General features: G+C 36.9%; 1 protein-coding gene across 14 annotated transcripts in view; it reads right to left on the bottom strand.

The window, feature by feature from the left end:
• The window catches only part of SLC4A7 (solute carrier family 4 member 7), a 66,198-nt gene that overhangs the window by 17,843 nt on the left and 30,988 nt on the right, over positions 1-17,367 (bottom strand). For 5 of the 14 annotated variants that reach the window (XM_083405658.1, XM_083405654.1, XM_083405655.1 and 2 more), the window contains 11 exons: positions 16,837-16,997; positions 15,761-15,949; positions 10,956-11,071; positions 9,133-9,290; positions 8,678-8,765; positions 7,832-7,978; positions 7,010-7,107; positions 4,931-5,105; positions 1,674-1,807; positions 861-1,106; positions 248-353 (listed from right to left, as the gene is read on the bottom strand). In XM_083405658.1, the coding sequence (XP_083261784.1) occupies positions 248-353; positions 861-1,106; positions 1,674-1,807; positions 4,931-5,105; positions 7,010-7,107; positions 7,832-7,978; positions 8,678-8,765; positions 9,133-9,290; positions 10,956-11,071; positions 15,761-15,949; positions 16,837-16,997 (1,618 nt within the window). Of the gene's footprint in view, positions 1-247; positions 354-860; positions 1,107-1,673; positions 1,808-4,930; positions 5,106-7,009; positions 7,108-7,831; positions 7,979-8,677; positions 8,766-9,132; positions 9,291-9,817; positions 9,878-10,955; positions 11,072-14,103; positions 14,458-15,760; positions 15,950-16,836; positions 16,998-17,367 lie in introns of all 14 variants that reach the window. The other 9 variants (XM_083405664.1, XM_083405659.1, XM_083405661.1 and 6 more) reach the window with 4 other exon arrangements.

Here is a 17,367-nt window from a genome sequence, read left to right as displayed (position 1 = left end):
ATACACCAATTATCACCTTATGTCCTGCCTACTGTTCCATCAATGATTAATTATTTGTTGGACATCTGCTTAAGTGGGGAAAGAGTTTAACTGATTAATTGTTCAAAAGCCAGACAGTTCAGAATCTAAATTGGCAGCCCTGATCTCAAGTCAGTACAACAATAGAGAGTGAAGGATTAAGACTCATATGTGCCAAGTTATTTCAGACTATTTAGACTAGTTCTACAGCACCTCTCAAGATACTCACTTTAACTGTGAGGTTAGACCATGGTATAGTATCCACAGATTTGTTGGCTGTCATCCACTGCGCTACTGTTTCATTGGTGGGGTCTGGAGGCTCTGCACACACACATCTGACAAGTTTAAAATTTCAGTATTTCAATCAGTGTGTTTCATCTTGCTGCTATAAACATTTACAATATCTAGCCTACCATTATTAAACCAGGAAAAGAAATGACAATTAAATGAAAATTTATCATGAAATAATGTGAATGCTTGAAAAGTATGAAATACAGAATAGCAAATTGGTTTAACAAGGTGGCCTAAGATTGATCCAGAAAATATCATTTTCTTTTCAAAGATTAAAATATTAGAAGGCAGCCAAAGAGAATGAAAAGGGAAACGGTCTGGATGTTAAAGAATGGCAAGAAATTTTATTTCTTATCCTAAGAAATAAAATGCTTTTTGATCCTCAGAACCGATGGAAAGTGAGGGAAAATATAGGCATGGAAAACAACATTGTTTCCATGTTCTGCTGTATACAATAGAACATCAGGAAATAACTCATGTCAAATAGGCAGATGAACTACCAGTTTAATCTAGTACAGCACAGCGTATTTTATTAAGAAAGCCAAACTTACGAATACAATGTCAATTTATTCAGGTCATTGTCCCTGTTGAATTCATACATTTCTCCCAATTGAAAAAGCTTTTCCAGTGCTTCATATATGAATATTATGCATATAAGAGCAGCAAAAGCCTCCTCGGTAAATCGAGTGATGTAACACACAAGGCTGCTTGCATCAGTTGCCACTAACAATATGCATAAAAATGCTGTCCACAGACCAATGCTGGTTCGTAGAGAGAGATAAGAAAGTCCATAGTCCCTGTTGAAAGAAGAAATATGGATTCAGTAAAACTAAATATAATGCAACAGGAGACAGAAGTTTGACAATATCCTGGGTTTGGATCTGTCTCCATCTGTTAATGCTTATGCCATAATGAATGTGTTAGTCTTTAAGGTGGCGCAAGACTCTTGTTTTCACTATTTCAGTATTATTTGCTGTATTTGTACTATCATGTTTTTATTATAATTCTGTGTGCTCTTTTAAAGTGTATTCTTGTACCTTGAGGTTTTGGTGATAAAAATGCCGTTCATTTATAACTTCATGTCTATAGAATCAAAATTGTAATTAGTGAGAAGGCTTTAGCATCGGATTGCAGAAAGGTCATTCTATCTGCCTTTAGTGTCATCTTCAGATTCCTCTGATGCGGCAACACTGAACATAGCATAATGGTTTCTGGCTACCATTCAGATATCTAATTTCAGAAGTAAACATTGCTAGGTGTCCTTGTACCTACTTTCACTTTCAAGCTTCAAACATAAAAAAATAATCCTTCAAGAAAAAATGCAATGGTATGCAACTATATCTTGTGAATAAAAGTTCACTTACTTGCAGAATTTAAATAATATTTTCTCAAATACTAGGACAGGTCCAGTGCTCCCCAATATTGTCAGAGGTTGCCCAGCAAATAGTGAATAGGCAATCCCAGTTAATGATGCTCCAAATAAAGATTCTATTGCACTCTGAGGGGAGGAAAGAAACATGTGATTCCCAGAACATAAGATTCAACAATTCAGCTGTATGCACATTGATTTATAAACAGCAGCAAGAACGATGAAAGAATTATAACCATTATCGGCTGTAATACAGTTTTAAACTAGAAATGTCACTTAGCAGTATCATGGCCAGAATTCGAGGTGCTTAAAAGTAGTAAAACTATCCAAAAACAAGGGGAATAAGTTACTCATTTGGCATGCTAAGGAAGAAAGGCACATGTCAACAAATATAGCACACAAATTCGGGAGAAAAAGGATAAATAAAGGGTCTTCTCCTGTATAAAGATTGTTGCAACGAACCTGTACCCAAATTGAATACGATGTGCTCTACTATATTTGAACTCTGGTGACACAACAATGAATGAATGCAACTCAGCAATGATGATTAAACATAAATAGGGGGGGAAACATGGGCACAAAAAATAAATGGAGAAGTAAGTCATCATCCCACCTGGTAATGCATTTTCTCAATTACAACATACTGTAATTGTCTGGCTATTTTCTTAACAAGTTTTCCAATACGGCACCCTCTGGGATGTTACCCATTTACAGGAAACGACAAGATTAATTTTGGTACTTTTAAAGACAAACTAATCTAAAAATGCATGGGGGAGGCAAGACTATTTTTCCTTTACGTAATTAATTGCAAGGTATTCAAAACTATTTAAGGTAATTATGGGGCAAACACAATACACTAGCCCTAGGCCTTTTGTGGCTAATGGCAGAAGCAGCCAATGGGGAGGGTTTCCTTAGCGTTGATGGCAACCCAGTCAGATGGGCAGGGTAAAATAATAACATAATAACAACAATTGTTGTTTGTTTAGAGCACTTTGTGCCCCTGCGGACCACACACATTGGCTGGCAGCAGCAGGAGTGGACCCTCTTCCTCTCCCAGGTTCCCAACTCTATGAGTCACTGCCACTTACCAAGATGGGGAGGGGCAAGGTGCTGAGAGCTCAGCATGGTGCAATGAGTGGTGGAGTATCAGATTATCTCCACTGCCACCTGCTGCATCACAGAGTTCCCCCGAACCCTCCCGGTAAGCAACAGTGTCCCATGGTGTTGGGAACATGGGAGAGCAGCAGGAGCCCCTGTTAGCTAACGTGTGTGACCCCAATCTCTCCTAAACATGCTCACTTTCAACATCTGAAGGGGGCTTCAGAGTGCACTAAAAGCTATTAATGTTAAGGGAACCTAAAACTCAACAGGAGAGATACGCCAAAATAGCTCAAAACTGAACCATCTGGAAATGATATATGGAATGGTATCTTGAATAAATGTAAGGTAACCAAGAACATGCATTTGTTGTTGTTGTTATGAATGAGTTATAGAAGAAAATTAAAAAGCAGGCCCACAACCAGCAAAGTTCATTGTTTACCACTTAATGTAGCACAAGATCAATCTAATCCTTCAGATGTTAACCATAACCTAGTCCTGGGTTGATCAATGCATTAACCTTGGTTTCTCTAGGCAGGATGGCAACAGCGGGAGCACTGTGGAAGTGACAGCCTCTGGAGATGTGGGGTAGTGGTGTGAACACAAGTGTGTACCTTACAAGTCAGTTACTGTGCTTGAACACATGTGTGCAGTAGCTAATTTAATATATTCACTGATGCACACCAAGCAACTGAAGGCAGCAAACAATCCCAGACAGCTAAAAGAAAGAAGGCATTTTTCAATTTACATGCAGGAGGTACATATTTTTAAACCAGCTGCTTGAGAACATGCTTAACAAGTATTTCAGCGCCAATGCTATAAGCCTTTTCTAACAGTTACTACACCTCATTATTCCATGTTACTAAAAGTGGATTGTCCACAAGCAAGTACAACAGGGAGCTTTTTGTTTTGTTTTTGAAAGGGCCACAGTAATGTAGAAGAAATATATATAAATGTTCAAGTTATGTAAAAAAAAAGTCAAGTCTAACAAAGGGGAAGCATTAGTACTGTGTGAAAATGTGAATACCTGTTATGGAAAGCAATGCTGACATTTTCAATACATATAAAAACAAATTTCAAAATTACAGACATTTATACTGTGAAGGCAGATTTACAATGAAATATGTACGTGAAAACAGTTTTTAAGTGTTCCATTAATTTTAACCCCCATTAGATCAGCTGTTATAATGGCCTATACATTCTAAATCATCATCAGTAAAAGCATGATGGCTAAGGTCACAAAAATTCAATGTCAAAAACAATTAAGAATTTAGTTAATTTGTACAACTGCAAATAAAGTGGGGCAGTTATTTTCAAGAAGACCAAACATTTTACACACATATATATGTATTTAAACATCAACAAATTATTATAGAGGAAAGCAGCTTCAGGAACGACAATTGGAGTAGAGAAGGGCTGATGAAAGGCGTTTCACCCGTTTCCTTTACATTACTTTTCCACTGCAACCCCATAGTGCCCCACCTGCCCCCACCAGGCAGGGAAATGCATCTGGGACCCAGGGGGGAGAAAGTGGCGAAGTTGGTTGGGCATAGTTGCAGCGAAGAGTGGTGGACAGAGACAAGGTTAAGCACCTTTTCATCACTTTTCTGCTCCAAACAATTCCTCCCTGAAACAGTTTTCTCTAACAAAAGTGCCCATCTAGATTTTATCACACACATGTGCGACATTTAGGATAGCTCAGAGTACTTAGTTCTACATTTCTCTTTCCAAAACCTTTTTCAAAAAGGCATTCTTTTTAGAGGTCTACTACCCAATAAAACAACCAAGCTATCCGAAACATCAGCCTTGAGCAGAAAATCAAGGTGGGTCCAAAGGCGGGTGATCCAATAGCCTTTCCACAGCCAGTTTAAGGCCTCTTTAAAATAAAGACAATGCAAGCCGTTTTCCAATCCATGAAACGATTCATCAAGACAGAGTAATTTTTACCTTAACTGTGCGTCTTCTCCTGTTCATACACACATTTTTATCCATGTTTTCCAGTTAATATTTGAGGAACATTTAATAGGGGGCAAGGCTAATCAAATGCTGTGGCTAAAGGTCTTCAAATAAAGGTAGGAATAAAGGAGACAAATGAACACAGTCACTTGCCTCTGAAAATCTAAACGCCTGGCTACTACCATTCTTTGTACTCACTATTCTGCCTTCTGTAGCTTCTCCAAGGAGCCCTCCAAAAGTGATTACAGGAGACATACAGGCACAGTATAGGAAAAGAATCGAGGCCAGGCACTGCAGACTTAATGCATCCTTGAAGTCACTCAAGAAAAAAGGTGCTTTCCTTTTGATGTCAAGTATCAAACCACCAAAAAGCCTAAATAGGTGAGATGAAACTCGTCAAACTGTACACTAAAGGACTCCAGAACGCTTAAAACTATGGGATACACAAGACTGACAGTGCAGATTTTTTTTAGCACAAAGTAGCCTTATTTCATATACTCCAAACCTACTGACAATTACAAACTGCAAATGTACCATTTCAATCTACTCATTTTCAGTACCTAAAGTAAACTTAGTTGATATTCTGTTTTTAATGCTGGCAGATAATTTGTGTATAATGGGCTAGACATTGAAAAAAGCTTGGAAAATATTCAGTACCCCTACCTGAATGTAACATTGATCAAGATATTTTACATCTAACTTCTGCTGAAAATCTGTAGGACTTCTGTTTCCCTGCATTTGCTCTTATTTTTTTTAGCAAAACATACTTTAGCAAAACATAATTTGATGCAACCCACAGCTTTGTGGATATTTTAAAACTCCATGTGCATGGTCTGTACTTCCCACAAAAGTGGTCATTAATGCTCTCGTTAACAGATGTGAGTAGATACAACAGAACAAAATATTTCAGATTTGTGTTAGTCTCAGTTCAGAGTGTTTGGCATTTATTCCTTAGAGGTTTTACAAATTGTCCTAGCAGTGCTATGAAAATGATCAAGGCAGCTTACAATAATATTAAGAAATGCAAAAATATACAGAAGTCAATAATATCAGAAGTGTGCATACACTGCACTAAAGAACTCAAAATTCTGCATTTCAGTTTCCCCCCCATACATCTTTAAAACCATCAGTTGGCTCTTGCCAACCCTTGGAAATAACTCTCAGTCTCATCTCTGAATTGTGACATTTTACCATGCATGACACATTCACTTTTCAGCCTCTCTTTGAAATGTTAAAGATCCAAAACTTATTTTTAATGAAAAACTGAATGTTCTCAGGGTGACAAATTCTGCAGCCAGTACCACGTTCTGTGCTTATACCCAGGTTGCACTGAATTGTGGAATATATACAGCTCTGGGCAACTAATTAAAAGGCAGGGGTTTTATACAGCAGCAGAAACTATCAAGAGAAATCTCAAAATATTTAAGGAAAATGGGAATAAGTGTCAAACATTTGATAGCACTGGTATACCAGATTCAAAATATATTGGGAATAATTAACCTTGGTCGCAGAAAAATATTCTTAGAAAGAAAGCCATTTGAATCTCCATTAAAATAACTATTACACAAGAAATGTGTCTATGTACATTTTTATACTCACAGAGTGTAATTAAATTAAAAAATAAAAGTACAGTATACTATCATTTTTGTGCATTTCAATAATGTTCCTCAAAAAAGTTATTCAAATTATTTAAGATGAACAACTTTTGTGAAAAGCCATCCAAACGCCTTAAATCTTTCATTTTTCATACCCATTAACTGTATTTGATAAAGCTTACTGATTTGTAAATCTGTAGTCAGATACATATTCAACAGTTGTTTTTAGTGAAGAGACATTTCAAATTGGCAAAGAGAATTTTCTTTGAAAATGGCTTCTTCTATCTCAGAAAGTTTTTCCTTTCTGTGAATTTTGCCAAGAGGGACGATAGGGGACATCCCTAATGTTTCCATGTCTAGGAAATCACTGTGGTTTTTCTTTACAAAATGGTTTGACTATCTAGCCCACTATATACAACTTTTGGTTTTAAACCATATCTATGGCAAACATAAGACTTTGAGCACTGTTTCAGTTTGAAAATAAATTTGGGTAAGGCATCGACACATTCTCTATTCTTCCCCGAAGCGTACTGAAGAATACTGCCGTAGTATTAAGTGCCTAAAACAGGCCAACGGTGGAAACTAAACATTATGAAATATATATTCTGCAAATTTCTAAAGCAGTAAGGATTTAGATTTCTACTTCTTTAATATTGCTAGAATTTAAGCAAACACCACACACCTTCCAGTCCTCTGTAGTTCAGGTCCAGCATGGCCTTCTTCAAGAGACTCTCCAGGAGAAGCAGCTCCATTTGGAAATTTAGGTATCTTCCGTTTTTCCTGTATCAAGGAAATGCATGAAAAGATTGCATTATAACAAGCATAATTTCAAGCTCTCTCCCTCACACCTAAGGAAAGGCCTACACACTGAGCATGTGATGCTATTTTCCTGCCAAACTCAAAAAGTATTTTTCAAAAAGCAGCGTTAATTATTCACTGAGAAATTATTCTGCAACACTTAACATGGCTCTGAGAGAAAAATCTTTTGATTATTAAAAACCTTAGCTGTCATTAACTATGCAAGGAGATAAGTTCACAAGAGGAAAAACCCAAACTTTTTGCTTCATTCTAAGTCATGATTATTTTTGTATCAGAACAGCTGATTAGCATGGTATTATCTAGGGAGAAATTCTGTACACAGTAACCATTTAGTTAAAAAAATATATACTATTTGCAGAATTCGTTTCATCAAAGCAACTAGACACATTCAATTCACTGTTTAGTCCATCCTGTATCATGAGTTTAGGGTAATCAAACACATTTTGCAGCGTTCAGATACTGAACATAGCATGTTTTCCTTCAAAGTTAGGAGCCAACATTTAGCCACCTCTCTCACAAAAGGATTAGCAGTTCCATGAAGTGCTTTTCAGTTTCAACCAGCACTTTTTCATTCTATGTGTATCTCATGCAGTTTTGACATTTTTTTAGCTGTTTGCATATCCCACCTATGTCCTGTCACACCACTACACTCTTTTAAGGTGCCCTTCACTAAAGAAGTTCTTACCTGAGAAGGAACACTTTTGGGTGGTTCAATTCGAATAGATGGATCCCACTCTCCTGGAGGCAGAACTGTTACTTGATCTAAAAATTCATCGATTCCAGAGAGCAGATCATTTCGGTCTTTAGCTTTATAAGCAACATCATGGAAAACCTTTATAAAATATATACACACTTATATTTGATTTCCTGACATGGTGAAACTCTTCTCTAAGAGGCTGGAAAGGCATCACAGTTATTATTTTAAAAGGCTCAAATAAATAACTTGTTTCTATACTCAATTCTACATGCAAATATACCTATGATCATCATTCAAATGCATGCTCAAGACACAAGTTATGTGTGTGCGCTTATGTACATATACACCTGTTTGCATGGACAATGACATTTCAAGCCTATAATATTGATATTTAAACATAGTAAACATCTCTCAAAGTTTCAGAGTAGCAAGGAAAGGAAAGTTCATAAAGACTGCAGTCCTATACACACATACATGGGAATATGTCCTGTTGTAGCTAACATGCATAGGATTGTACCACGCAAGGAGGAAGGAACAGTGAAAAATCTAAGAGCATTACTGTGAGATGTATATAGCTGTCAGATTTCACAAAAGTTGTTGCTTTCATTTAGTAATTATTTCACACACACAGCTTTAGGAATTTATCAAAAACACAACATGACACATTTCACCGCACCATTCATAAATTCAGGCTTATGGTAAACATACTTGTTCCATAGCTATTTCCTTCAATCACCATATAATCATTAGCCATGCCAAGTTCTACTTGAATGAAAATCCCATTCAGATTTTTAAGAGAATACTTTGAACAGATACAGGATGCCTAGTACTCACGTCATCTGTCATAAGTGTTGCTATTGATCGACCAATCTCATGGTATTGGGGCGCTTTGCCTGCTGGACCCAGCAAAAGAAAAAGGAATCTGTGGAAGAATGAAACAGACTACAAGAAATCAGACATTAGAACTATGATAAGCTTATTTTCTTAGCATCAGTGATCAGTGAAGACATGTCAGGTGCTGTGAGAAAGCATAAATATGAAACTGGAAGGCTGCCCAGTGTCTAGCTCAGTTAGTGGCAGCAGATTACCATTTCCATTTATTTTTTAAAAATGAAATAAAAAGTACCTACAGTATTTCACACCAACGCACAAAGTAAAAAACAACAACAAGGAGGTGGCAGCAAAGGAAGTATTTCTCAGTTAAGAATTTCTGCCTGAAAAGCTTAGAGTCAAAACCGTATTATACAAATACAAAATTCCAGCTTTATTATATGTAAGATTTTCCTTACCGGGTAGGAACAGGAACTTCTGTAAGGCCTGAGAGAAGTACAGCGGGGGCCAGCCTCACAAAAGCAATGATTGGTCTCTCCAAAAAATCCACTTCTCCCACCAAGACATTTGATGCCTCTGCACCTATGGGAATCTTCCTCATAAAATTCATATCTACCTATTTACAAGGATTAAAAATAGCTACTTAGTTTACAGTTGATTAATGCTAAAAGTGTTTCTCAAACTAGGATTAATGGTATGTGACTGTTGTGAACAGAACACTACGGTGTTGCTACAGGAACAAATGTGTGTCAGAAGAAGCTTCAGAAATACATTTCTAATGTAACCATATCTGCACACATTGTTGCATATTTTAGTATAAATATTTAAACACAACTACTTTTTTTAAAAAACAGTTTTTATTATTGGTATCTACAAATATCACTAAAAAGTCACTGCAGTTATATACAAAGTTCTTTCATTTTATAAAATCAGCCTGAGGGGAAAAACTAGATTTGGAGAAGTATCTATTGATATTTATATAAGGTTTATTAATAAAGTAATTGTGCAAACTGTGTATATAATTACAGAAGGATACCACCATATTGTACAGCACATGAACTATCGGTTCACATACAGACAGATACACAAAGATCACTGAAACTAAGACACCAGTTACACAGCTATCTAGGAAATAAAACTTACAGCTGGCCTCTTGAGTCCCACACCAAGTGTGCCACAACTACAGTGCCAGGAGGCAGACTCCTGCCCAACAGGAGACAAGGCAGGTGCAGAGAAGAATAGGCCAAGTAAAAACACAAAAACTGTGATAGAGGAGCAGGAATAGTGGCATCTGCCATGATTAACTAAAACGCAAGTTAACTTCGTTTACATTTAATTTACAAGATGCACATTCACAGACAACTTTTAAATTAGTAATTACATTGCTCAACTGAATTATATAAAACAAGTGGATGCAATCTTGTCCCTCTGCAGGTTTAAATACAGAAAACTAGGAGGAGGAATAGAGCCTTAAATGCTTCAAGCAACAACAGAAATGTAGGCTCATATATTGTTTCCAGGAAATAAAATATACACCGCATTAAAACCTTCACTGCAAGATAGCATTCATTCCAATACTAAAGGATTCAGTTCTGCACACTTGAACTCAGTCCTAAAGTGTCGATTTTAGCACCACTGGCACATACCAGGCTTCCACGGCTGCAACTGGACTGTGACCAAGTAGGGTACAACCTTGCTACAAAAGGCATAAGGGAATATTGGCTGGAAAACAGAATCATCCGTAAGGCTGCATGACTCTTGCTATCTCTAAGCACACCAAATGTAGCCAGAGATTTCCAGGAGGAGTTCTCTACCCTGTTTCTGCAGCTGGCCAATAATAAATGAGCTGGTGATGAAGAGGCCATGCCAATCCAGAGCACTACAAAATGTGTTCAGGTATTAACTGGGTATTGGCATAAGAGGCAGCTTGGGGTAGGGGACATACTAGAAACCATGGCTAAAACAAACCATGGTCATCGTTTGTGGCTGTAGGAGATTTCCTTGGTCATTTATATAGGAAGTAATGTACAGACATCAGCTGCTAATCCTACAGTCCAGAAAATTATGGAAATATGTTCATAATTCTTAATTTCTTTCCAGGAGTCATTACAGATCTATTGGAAATCTGTCACAAGTAACTTCAAATAAGCAAACAAACAAAAAATCACTTAGAATTTTTGCTTTTAACAATATACAAATAATGATCATAAACCCAGAGTAAATAAACAGCTTTACAATTCACAAAGCTCTCTCTCTCTACTCTCTAAATGACATAGTTTACCTTGCTGAAATCAACAGTGCTGTTTTCTCTACTTCCCCCTGTTCCACTGCTTTTAAGTTCTCCACTTTTTCCAATGTCCAAATTACCGGGTGCAGATTGTGGCGATGCAAGGAGTCCTACAAGCAGAATATACAGGGCCATTCAAAATTACATCAGTAGAAAACAGACTTAGTTACACAATGACAGTGGCAGCTTTCTAAAAGCGAATGTGGAAGTTAATAAACAAAAGGTGCATTAGTATCAAAAATGCCACACAAACAAGTTATTTTCTTCTGAAAAACAATGAACACTTGTTAAAAAGTTGAAATTAGATGTTGCCTAAATGATGGCCTTTTGCAAAATGCACCAGAACAAAAATGTGTTATTTTTTAAAAGAGAACATAAGAATGTGTGTCTAACCACCAATGCTTTGTGTGTGGATCGTGCATCAGAGGGATGTCATACTTTCTATGAGTCTGAAAAACCACAAAAACATACTTTAGAATACCTAGCAAAACACCTAGCTTGTTACAAGACTGGCCTCAAGAGTACATCTCTCTTCCATTAGTCAACACTAAAGCAAGAATATATTTTAAATAGGATGTGACCCATGATCCTAAGAATTAATTTTACACATGAACAAGAGGAACCAATTTTATTTGGAGTTAACACTGCAGTTTCATCTGCTCCCAAGGTGGCAAACCAGTTTTAAGAAAAAAACCAATAACAAGAAGAACTGTTATAAACTTCAAAGACATATCAGAGTGGTATCCAACAAAATTACACTCAGAGCAGACCTATTAAAATCAATGGATTTGCATTAGTTTTGAAGGGCGATATACACATTTTACTATTATTAAAATTACTACTACTGCTGCTGCTACTAATTATAACTCTTACAAGATGCCAACTTTTTTTCTTTTCTGATTCACTGCTTTATCTACCATCTAGTCTTGTACACTATTTTGAAACTGTTGTTTCACCATTTTGGACAACAGACACAATATACTACCTCTGTTGTAACATTCTATGAAATACATGGTTTTAAAACTGCATTTTTAAGAACCTTGGCCTAGTCTTGACAAGATGCAGATTGGGCTACCAAGAAATCACAGAATCACAGAGCTGGTATATAACACAGAGTTCAATAAGCCACTGCAAAAAAAACAACCCACCTCTTTGTGCAGAAACAAACAGTCCACATTAGGAACATTAAATAAATAAATGTAAAAGAAATTGCCTCAGCTGGTTCAGTCTTGCTTCCAGCCCTGCTTTGGAACTGTGATGGTACTTATCCTCCAACAGGATTGCCCAGTATATCAGAAACTAGACAAGAGAAGTGTCGTCCTATTGGTTCTGCTTAACGTCTCAAGTGGCTTTTTATGTTCCTGGGGCTGGTGACACTGCTTTACAGTATCTTTGGTCCTTTCTAGCAGGCAAGTCTCAGAAGGTGGTATCTGAGGGGTACTGCTCAATTCCATGGCCACTAGCTTACGGTGAGCCACAGAGTTACAACTTGTCCCCAACATGTTGAACATCTACAGAAACACCACTGGAGGTTGTCGATTAGAACCACTGAGGCATCATTATGGTGGGAACAACCAAAGATCTTTCTTGTAAATGGTATCACATTACTTCATTGTTGAATCAACTTCACTGGCTCAATTCCAGATGCTGGTTATTTTCTTTATAACCCTAATCAGTTTAGACCAGGAAACTTGAAGTACCCATTTCTCCAATACAAGGCTTCCCACTTATTGGAGTGTGTGGGGGGGGTGTTTTCTACAAGACACTACTGTTGTAAATTGGGAATGCAAGAGAAGGCTTTCTCTGCAGTAGCAGAGCAGGCAAGCAAATGTACTCTAGGACAATTGCTTGCCCGCTCTTAGTTACACTACTTCATACTAAATTATCATTATTTCCCTTGCATCCTATTCTAGTGGAATCCAAGTTCAGAAAACTTAGGACTGTTTTGTGCAGTGTGTTGTCTGATCCCAGACAGTGCCAATACCTGCAGAGCAGATTATCTATTTACTGAAAGACACAATTCCATGAAAATCTACAATGGTCATATCTTCTCACATGAGATAACAGAAAGCTCAAAGTTTAAATTAATCTAATATATCAAAGTGCCCCCAGATGACAGTAACCAAGAAACAGAGCAACAAAGGAAAGCAATTGAATAAAACAACCTCAGAGAAAAGCAATAATTTCAGGATATGGCTTACAAAGCATCTTCAAGCTGCGTCACACTTTACACAGCACTGCAACAAAACGTGAGTCAGAGAGAAAGAGAGAGATGTTTAGTCCATATTTGCAGGGGACCTACTTCTGTCAAAAGTAAAAAAAATTGTACATTCGACTTTGCAGTTTGAAGACTTTCAGAGCATTTAACCCTAAATATATACGTACTTTACATTTACATCGCAAGTCTTAAAACAACTGATTGCTGGTTACTGATTGCTACAATAGCCTGAAAAAATAATTTGCTGTACACCAACACACATAATCAGATGTTAAGCTCCTAGCTAGAGTAGTCAATCTTCCTAGTCTCAACCTCTGTGCAAAAAGCTACTGTGCAGAACATGAGACTGATGCAAGAGGTCTCACATAGGAAGTCAAATTAAACAGGAAAGAACTGGTTTATTACCCTGAAGTAGGAATTTCAAGTTGAGTACAGCATGTTACTGTGTTTTCAAAGAACAGACCATAATTTTTAAAGTAACTGGCATCTTCTGGTGCTGAAGTATACATCACCTACTATAAATTACGAGGTTTAAAAAGTAGTAAAAGGCCACCATTTGGTATCTTAGTTTCAAGTTTATAATGTATAACTCGCTTGTTTCTTTCGTATTTTTTAAAGGCAGAAGCACTTGCTGAATGAATTCCTTTAGGTTATGAACATAAAAAGTATGGAGAAATACTCAGATATTTCATTGCTTTCAATGTGTTAATACTTGTGTTAATATTTCAGTGTCAACTCCAGTTCGTAATACTGACTAAAGTATCACACAAGAAAATATCACACAAGAAGAAATGAAGCATGCAAACGAGTGACAGACTGATATACAACTCATGATTGCTCAAGCTGTGTGATAAAAACTTTGCAGTGGACGTGATTCAGCTGCAGAAAGCACCACACATGGACAATTTGAGTTCAAATAGTTGCCTGGTATTATGTCACTATTATCCTCTGTCGTCTTCTCCTCGCTTTCCTGAGCTTCTAAATCCTCCTCAGGTGGATGAATTACTACTTTAGGGATATCATCACTAGAAGGAGACACTAGTTCAGCACCCTGGTGCTCAGCTGGTGGTAAATTTGTGGTTCCCTTGTGACCGCACCTAGGACTGGAAGGTGGAGTGCTTTGTGGGGTAGGTAAAGGGGTTGCGCTCCTTGAGACGGCTGGAGATCCAGGAAGAAGGTAATTGAGAAGAAGGGATAAGCGATTCTCTCCTCTCAGGGAAATATTTGAGGCAGAGAGACCAGCTCGTAATGAGTGGCGGGAGGCTGAAAGGCCTTCCCCTGAGGTAAAACAAATAAAGTGATAAAAAAAAATGTTCAGCAGGAAGACAAGTTATTCATATTTTATATAACAAAACTCTAAAAACACAAAACATCACTCAGTCATAGGTGAGATAAGACTTAAGCAAAACATAAGAGCTAAGCAGAATTTTCGATGTTAAAAAAGTCAGCTTATATGTACACATATCTACAAGGTAAGGAAGGAAGGAAGAAGAAATATATTACTGGTGACTGCTTAAGATCCCGAGAGAATTGAGCAAAACATCTAAGTGCTATGCTTATGATAAAGGAATCTATATATATTAAAGCAGACATATAAGCACCTTCTGCAAAACAAGTTCTGGGAAAAACAAGAAGTACAGTATCTGAAGTACAACATGCAAAATAAAAACACAGTCACTATCCTGACCTAGGGTGTCAACAGTATGTGATCCTTTGTTTTTCCTACTTTAAAAACAAGTCACCACAGGAAGGTATGGAAGAAAAATACTAGGTTTAGGGCCTAAAAAGACTCTGTACTGATTACAGGCTCCTAATAACAATGCAACAGTTTGCTGTGGAGCTACCAAACTCAAGATCTTTAGAGGCAGGTTTTATCAAAATCAGCAATTTGAAATATACATACATGAAAAGTCAAATATGTGATAATTCTAATTAAGAGTATAGATAGCAATATAAAATGAGATACACATTGATTACCTGAAATTACCAGAGCAGTGACTCTATTTTTTTTTAGCATCAGAAACCACACCAACAGAAACGAAACACCAAATGTAAGAGCCACTCAGTAAATAAAAAGCACACTATCAGAATATCCTATAATGATTCTATATTATAAGCAAATATAAACACATGCACATACAGAGAATAGCAAACAGGAGAAACCAAGGCAATCATTTAGATAAAAAGCAGTGTGGTTTTCCTCACCAAAATATCATTTATTGATTATTCCTAAAAGAAAAATGGACTTATTATAAAATTCAGTAGCATAGGCATAAAACAGGAAGAGCCAGAAAATAGGGGAGGTATATAATAAAACAAGACACAATATTCATAAGCCTTGGTTTCACAAGCATCTATCCATATATTCAGTGGTGTAAGCACAGTTCTCAACTCTTACAGATCAAAAGGTCAAAAGGCATGAAGACAAAGTCACTAATTCTACAGACAAATGTTTACTCAACTCCTTATATATCAGGAATGAATTATGAACTTGTTTTCTTCAAGTGTGCTGACTTTTCTCACATCTCTGCATTAAATTTGTTAAAAGTTAAAACAAACTGAATGCCATGACTTATCTCACCATTTCTTTCAAGCAAGAGAGGGTCAGAATGTTTCTTGCCTATATCTGCAAAGGATCGGACAAGGGGAATCCGATTAGTGAATTTTTTTTCATTCTGATGATGATGCCTCTTCAGAAGAGCTTCTCTGACATTGTCTCTCATAGATTCATCCAGGTGACCAGAAGCTATCATGTTATCCAATACCATATCTATAGAGAGAAAAAGATTAAATCAAAAATATAGTGACCTCCTGAAGCTGATTTAAGTCAAATTCCACATTAAGAGCAATCCGTAAGACTTTCCTTTGGTAAATGATGATTCTGGTTAAAGATTATAAAGCAAGCATTTTCTAAACAATGCAAAGCTCCTGCGAGATCTCATGATAGCATCCCAGAGTCCATGCACTGAGCAGAACTTGCCCAGTATACAAGGCAGAGCCATTAAAAGCTCTTTCCGTGCCAGCAAAACCCAGCACAAAAAGAGCTTTTAAGCTCTCCACCATGCATGCAATTTCAACCAGCTGTCTTTCAACCGCACAAGGTTGAAATAACGCAAGTGAATTGTGCACAAGATGCAATCATCCTGTATACAATGTGGTCCTTATTTGGAAATGTCCAGATTTCTTCTAAATGAGGCACATTTTTGCTTAGATTTAATCCCAAAACTTAAAATTGCTGCCAACAAAATATGTAGCAGAGCGACAGAATAAGCAACGAAGCCCTGCAATATAAACCCTCAGGCTGGAACCATCTTGTTATCTCCCCCAGTGACAATACCCCAGCCTCAGAGAGGTTCTGGTTAAGATTTACGCTAACACACTGAATAAAATGATTTTTTTAGTGTTACAACATTATGCTACAGAAAATTAAAGCAAGTACAACTTTTAGCATGGCCCTTATCTGCTAATGAAACACAGTTAATCAGCAGGACTTTTAACTTCAAGCTTTAAGTATAATGGTGGGAATTTTTTGCCTTTATCGTGTTTCTTTCTTAGACAGAATAACTGAAAAACTGTTTTTTGTTTGTTTGTTTGTTTTTTAGAACTAGATCTACACAAGCAAAATTTTAAAAATCTTAAAGGAAAACTGGCTGTTACCTGCTATTTCATCCAGCGTACTGGCTCTCATATCCAACATGACTGTCCCGTTTAAGATACAGCTTCTCAGTTCAAAGAGACTGTGCAGAGACAGGGTAGCCACATAAGGTTTGCTCCACCTATCACCACCATCTTCAACATCTTCTTCAAATTTTAGCCATCTGAAACGAAAATACACTGAGCTACATGCACACTAACAAGTCGTTATTTTTCAAAATACTGCTATTTAAACACAAAAAAACTTAATAAAACTATTTTTAATTTTTAAAAACTCTGCTATTTACAATCTATGTATTTCTTTAGATGATTGATATACCGCTCTTTGCACAGGCCCCAGGGCAATTTACAACAAAAAGAACTAAATAAGAATACATAAAATCTCTCATTTGGCCCTGCTTCTCAGAATCTTCTTTCCATACATTCTATAATGTAAGTGTTTGCTTTTATTAAAATCGTATTCTTTCCTACTCAGAAGTAAGCCGTACTAAACTCACTAGGACGTACTCCCAGGTAAAAGAGTACAGGATTACA

Source organism: Podarcis tiliguerta (genome assembly GCF_965153285.1).
Source record: "Podarcis tiliguerta genome assembly, chromosome: 12".
NCBI classification, from domain to species: domain Eukaryota; kingdom Metazoa; phylum Chordata; class Lepidosauria; order Squamata; family Lacertidae; genus Podarcis; species Podarcis tiliguerta.
This window is presented reverse-complemented; position numbering and strand designations above follow the sequence as displayed.